This window comes from Urocitellus parryii, chromosome 3, assembly GCF_045843805.1.
Source record: "Urocitellus parryii isolate mUroPar1 chromosome 3, mUroPar1.hap1, whole genome shotgun sequence".
NCBI classification, from domain to species: Eukaryota; Metazoa; Chordata; class Mammalia; order Rodentia; family Sciuridae; genus Urocitellus; species Urocitellus parryii.
Window position 1 is genome coordinate 6,051,909 of NC_135533.1, and position 5,812 is coordinate 6,057,720.

Sequence of the window (5,812 nt, forward strand, 5' to 3'; positions counted from 1 at the left end):
TAAAAACTTTGACAGAAGTCTTAGGAACTGTGAGAACTGGATCAGTGATAAATGCTGCACAGTAGGTCCAGCAGGAAGTGGATGGCCGAGTCAATAAATGCTCTGGCACAAAGACTCTCTCAACTGTCCACCAAAATGACTCTGTTCTGCTCTGGAAGAGCCAAGGACATGTTCACACTTTCTTCGGAGGCTGCCCCTCTGGGAGAGCCTGGGGAGGCAGGCCTGAGAGGTAGGTGCAGGTCCTGGGGTCTGTGAGGACCTCCACCAGCACAGGAGCCACCAGGCAGATAAGGCTGTGTCTGTGACCTCCCACGGTCCTCAGCAGGGTCACCAGCACCTCCACTTCCCGCCCTTCCAGAGGAAGGCACCAGAGCCCTCTGCCCCATGGCTTCAAGAATGGAGAAGGGGACTGTGTTGGGAGATCTTTTCCCTGGGGCTTCCCATCAGTTGGTGAAACCCCCCAGGAATACCTTGAGCCTCAAAGAATTTGAGGTGCCTCTGAGACACCTCTGCTTGTTTAGGTGGTTGAACGGCTTCCTATCAGAAGCCAGAGGCAGGCTAACATCCCCCTCCCTTCTCAGCATGCCTGCTGTCACTCCTGACAGCCTGTGTGCAGGACAGCCTCAGGGGGCTCACCCAGGAAGACACCGTGCATCGGGAGTTCTCCTATAACCAGACGGTGCTCCCAAGATGTCTAGGGCACCCTTCACCTTCCTTTGCAGGTTCCCTTTCTCCCCTGCCTCCCTCCAGTCAACCCACCACAGATACCTTGCTGGGGAGCCCCTTCACCTGCAGACCCTCCCCACTGTCAAGGGAGAAGCTGGGCACAGGGCTGAAAAGTGCCTTCACCCTCCAGTACACAGGGCAGAGCCAATGAAGGGCATGGGACCCGAGGGAAGAGGGAAGAAACCTGTAACCCCCAGTCTAAGTCCACCTTGGGGCAGTCGGGCTGGCCCACTCTGCCCACCTGGCACCTCGCGGGCCACCACTCCCTGCAGCCAGGGCTAGGGCCCACACACTTGCCCAAGGCCAGCTTCTCAATACTCTGACCCTGACTTCACTTGTTAGAGTTCAAGAGAAACTTTCTCCCTCTCTGCTCCTGCTCACTCTCCTCCCTGGACCCAGGCCCATCCCTCCCCATGTGTCAGAGCCACTGTCCCTTCCTCCCTCCACACAGCAGGTGAGTTAACAGCCATTCTACCCACCCCTGCTGGACTCGAGAGCAAAGCCCAGGAGATGGGAAGTCACCAGGCCAACAGCTACACTCGGTGGTGGCCATGCTAACCGACTCCAATGGCCAGGAAGCCTGCGAAGGCAAAGAGCAACAAGCTGCCCTCAAGATGCTTTGGCTGTATTAGGGTGCAGACAAGGGCCCCCAGGAAATGCTAATGGGATGGAGGGTTCCATATGAGGACAGCGGGCTTTGGGTTGGAGAGGAGGGAGGGCTCTGAGCAGCTACCCTGGAACAAGGCTCCACCACCTTGAACCACCAGATGCTGTGACCTGGGGACCAGGCGGTGCTCCATGAATACAGCAAGTAGCCCTGCTGGACACAGGGGCACGGAGGGCTGAGCAAACCTCCTGCTCCCGTCCAGCAGGGCAGAATGGGCCTGCCCTCAGGAGGCACCTGTCAGTCTTCTCAGTGTTTTCTGCACTTGGGAAGCACTTCCAGCCAGGACCCCTCGATGATGGCCTCCGCAGAACCCTGCTCTGGGGTCATTAGTCCTTCTGTGCTTCTCTGAGCAGCGCTCTGCTGGTGGTACTGGGAAGCCTGTTGCTGTAAGGACAGCCGTCGTTTTCCCACTGGATGCCTTCCACTTGCTGCATGAGCTCCTGCAGCTGGGCCTCCTGCTCGGGCCCCTCTGCCCTGTTGTTGAAGCCGCAGTGGCGCTGCTCACACAGCACACCCAGCGTGGCCAGGCTCTGGTTGTCGGTCTCTCGCACATATTCCTTCAAGGAGCCCCCCGCCAGGTCTTCCTTCCGGGTGAACACCAGGACAGTGTAAGCCAGGACCCCTGCTCCAAAGACCTCCTGGAGGCGCCTGACGGCCTGCTGATCCTCCCTGGTGAACCGGCCCAGCTGTGTCACCAGGAGCACCGCGTGAGGCCTCAGGGAGGAGAAGGTGCAGGCCTGACAGACCTCTGCAGCCGCCGCTCCTGGCTGGACCCCAGGAGACAAAATGTCGGGGGTGTCGATCACCTCCAGTTCCATCCCTGCCCACTCTCGGCAGCCTCTCTGGAAGGTTGTGGTCACTGGTCTGCTGCTGAGTTTAGACTCAAATTCTTTCCTGCCAAGGATGCTGTTTCCTGTCGCACTCTTCCCACTTCCCGATTTCCCCACCAGGATGAGCCCCAGTTTCCTTGGAGTAGGCTCTTTATCCCTCAGACCTAGAAGCATTAAACAAATTCATAAAAACACAGAAAGCAGGGTTAGGGTCCATCATCTCCAATTATCAGGAGCTACGCCCGGAGGTGCACTGCATCCCAGAGGGCAGGAGGTCCCAGGTTGGGGTGGGAGAGACACAGGCTCAGATCTCTCTCTGCGACCTGTCCTGGACTCTCATGCTTCACCCGTGTCCTTGAAGGTGGAGCTGAACATTCTCCTCCAGTAGAATGTCAGGTCCATCGGTCAAGAGAGGAGACTGGAGATGTGCACCTAACCCTGGGAATTGGGTACCTAGATGTTTAGTATGACTGGGGCTGGGGCCAGGTGGGAATTCTCCTCTCCTGACTGCAAGGCACCAAGGCCAAATGCACGTAAAGAAGTGGCGAATATTGGTTGGTTTCCAAGTCTGGTCCCCATGAAAGACACTGATGGATTCAGATCACAGAGCACCAAGACTCCCCAAGGCAGCCAGACACTGTCTTCTCCTGACTCTCCTCAGCACCCATGGGCTTTGCTCCTGCCTCTGCACCCTGGGATGACCCACCCTGACCAATTCTGGCTCCCTCCAGCTTCTCCAGAGGGCAGGACAGGCCTTTGAGCAAGTGAGTAGTTTCCAGGAAGTGGGTGTGGGGTACTCATTCTGGCCTCTGGCCAACACAGGGCAGGGGAAGCGAGGGATTCCCTGCTGAGCAGTGGAGCTGGCTCCCATCACGGGACTCAGAGCCAGATACATCGCCTGGGATCTGGGAGGAGTTTTGAGATAACATCGAACCTGGCTGATGTAAGAAGAGGTAAAAAAAGGCCGAATACGAATTTTCCTATGTGATAGACTTTTTCTTGATGGCCCAGGCTCTTCAAGTTCATAAAGTAAAAAAATCATCTTGGTACAGCACATTAAAACACCATGAGGGACTTCCTCTGGAGTGTTCACATTCCTAAGTTCCGCCCTCCCAGGTGAGGTGACAAGCTGAGCTTGGAGAGGTTTGAACCCTGTTAAGGGAAGCAGCCATGGAGTCCATTCTGCTTGTTCCCAGGGTCACCTGATGGCCCTGACAGCAGTCACAGCCAGATAAGCACTGACATGAGGACCGAGGGCTTGCTGGCCTTAGCCAAGGTTAGGGAGGTGAGCATGTCCCACCTGCACACCACACGCCCCCCTCTGCTGGGAAAGGGGCTTTACCTCCTGATAGCTCTGCTGTAGGTTCCTGGCACAGCTCTTTTGGAGAAATCTCTCGGGGAATCTGGACACAGTCTTCCTCCACCTAGAGAAAGCAATGATCCATTGGACTGATTTTTCAATTGCATTTTAAGGGACACTGCCTTTTGCCTTCCTTTGCCAGACAGAAGATGTCTGCGTTGGTTTAGGGTGGGGGAGGACTGCATGAGAAGAGGGCCTAGCCCCCTGCCCTGCCCGACTCATGGTGGTCTCCATCATCAGTTGAAGAGATTTCCCAGAGAAAAGGGCTGCTGGCCTGGAGCCTGAAGTGGGTGGGTGGACAGGGTCCAGGAGCCTTTGTGCAGGGAGAGAGGAGGGGTGGAAGAGACACAGAGGCAGGCGTGACCCTAACCCTGTGTGTCCTGGACTGGCAGGTAGGTTCCTATGGCTGAGTGGCCTGCAGGACTTGGGCAGGAAGTTGTGGGGAGGGGCTGACTCTTGGGGACAGCCATCTGGGCTTGATCTTTGGAGAAGGCGCAACAGTGAAGGTTGGGAGGGCTGAGAGCTGGCCCAGAAGACAGCTATGGGACCTTCACAATGCCCTGCTGTGAGCCAGACACCTCAGTGTCAGTGATGTGGCCATCAGTTCACAGCCTGTGCCTCAAGGTCCCTTCACGGTGAAGGTTGGGCCTGACATGGAAGATTCCATGAAGGCCCCTGCCCATGTGGTCCCAACATATTTATAACCTTTTAACTCCTAAACCTCTTTGAAAATGAGAGTCACATTATCTCAACCAGGACTTCCATCAGCCACACGGGGAGAGCGCTGTGCACTTCTGCAGGGCTTAATGTGGTCCTGTGTGACAAGAGCCCATGTGCTGTGTCTGGGTCATTTTCTCTGGATTGAGGAGATTACAAGGCTCATGACTGCTTTTCCAGAACATGGGAGGACATGCACAGCCCCGTTAATCTATGGGAACCGTGGAAGCCCAGATACAGAGACCTTGACCGACACAGCTTTGTATCCACACAGCACTGCGGGCTGTCTCTCCTGCTCTGTTCACCTGGTAGATTACTCAGTCCTCCGGGAAATCCCAAGGGCTGGCCCGTGGAGGACCACTGTGGACATGGCTTTGTAGCGGTGACTTCATTTAGTGAAGGCCAGCTCTCACAGGCTAGGCTGGGATGGAGGTGGCCCAGAAAGATTTGGTGACTTCAAGGCAGAGAGGAAGCTGGAGAGGTGGACAGCCACACTCCGTCATGGGCAGTCCCACACCAGCAAGAACAGAGTCCTCCACCAGTCAGCGGGCCCCAGGGGACAAGCGGGCCACTGTGTCCTCCCCCTGAGAACGTGGCCGGCTAACTGAAGACCCTCCCAGGGTCTTTGTCCCCAGCTTCCCTACGTCCAGTGGAAACTGAAGCTGCTCTGTGCCAATGCAACCTCATTCCACTTTAGGGACAACAGGCGGCTTAGCAGAGGCCTGTGGCCAGCAGGACAGGGCAGAGGGGGTGAGGAGCACCTGAGGCACTGCAAGCAGGACTTGTGGTTTGCACCGTGTCCAGCACAGCCCAAGGACGGGTCCTCACCCTCTGAACCAGGCAGCCTCCCCAGGGCCCCGCTCTGAGCAGCACCCACCCTGCTGGTCCTACTGTGTTTATTGTCTCCAGAAGATGGAGCAGATGTCACCAGCTTGTTGTGCTGCTCAGGAAGAAAGAGGAACACACAGAAGCAGCTTGACACACACTAAGCAGGGAGCTGGTCACAGGGCACACAGTGCTCCTAACTTCTGAGTCACAGTTCTTCCTATAACACCTCAAACACACACGGAAACACAAAGGCACACACACAACACACGAACCACTCCCACACACCTGCACACATACACACAGAGAAGGGTACACACAACCACAAACACACAAAGATTCCTAACACACATACACAAACAGCTCTCACACACAACATACACAAATACGGAAATGGATACACACACCCGCCCATAACACACACATACACACAAACAAAATGCAGGCATACACAAGAATGTACACACAAGCAGACTCACCGCCAGGCTGGCCACCAGACAAGAGGAATGGCCTGCTTTCTGATCTTCTGTGGCCACACAGCCCTGTGCACTCCTCTCTATCTCTTCTGCTGGGGTCCACACATGGTCATCTCCTTGGGAGAGTAAATTAAGGAAGCGGGAAAGTGCAAAGATGAGGGAATTCATGGAGAACATCTGCTGTTCACTTTTCAGCAAAATGCTAGCCAAC

The 5,812-nt window shown here is 55.7% G+C and overlaps 1 protein-coding gene across 1 annotated transcript; it reads right to left on the reverse strand.

Annotated features, from left to right (window-relative positions):
• LOC144253954 (GTPase IMAP family member 6-like) lies at positions 1-5,812 on the reverse strand. Its single transcript, XM_077796659.1, has 3 exons — positions 5,605-5,812; positions 3,566-3,647; positions 1-2,387 (listed from the first exon to the last, which is right to left on the reverse strand). Exons 1-3 carry the CDS (start codon positions 5,776-5,778, stop codon positions 1,720-1,722), a joined length of 924 nt encoding a protein of 307 aa, XP_077652785.1. The 5' UTR covers positions 5,779-5,812; the 3' UTR covers positions 1-1,719.

What these genes read in the sequence shown, in the direction of transcription:
- LOC144253954 (XM_077796659.1), bottom strand. Translation starts at nt 5,778, where the DNA reads ATGTTCTCCATGAATTCCCTCATCTTTGCACTTTCCCGCTTCCTTAAT. An exon ending in GTCTGGTGGCCAGCCTGGCG is followed by an intron (nt 3,648 to 5,604) that starts GTGAGTCTGCTT and finishes TGCTTTCTCTAG; the next exon opens with GTGGAGGAAGACTGTGTCCA. An exon ending in TACAGCAGAGCTATCAGGAG is followed by an intron (nt 2,388 to 3,565) that starts GTAAAGCCCCTT and finishes TAATGCTTCTAG; the next exon opens with GTCTGAGGGATAAAGAGCCT.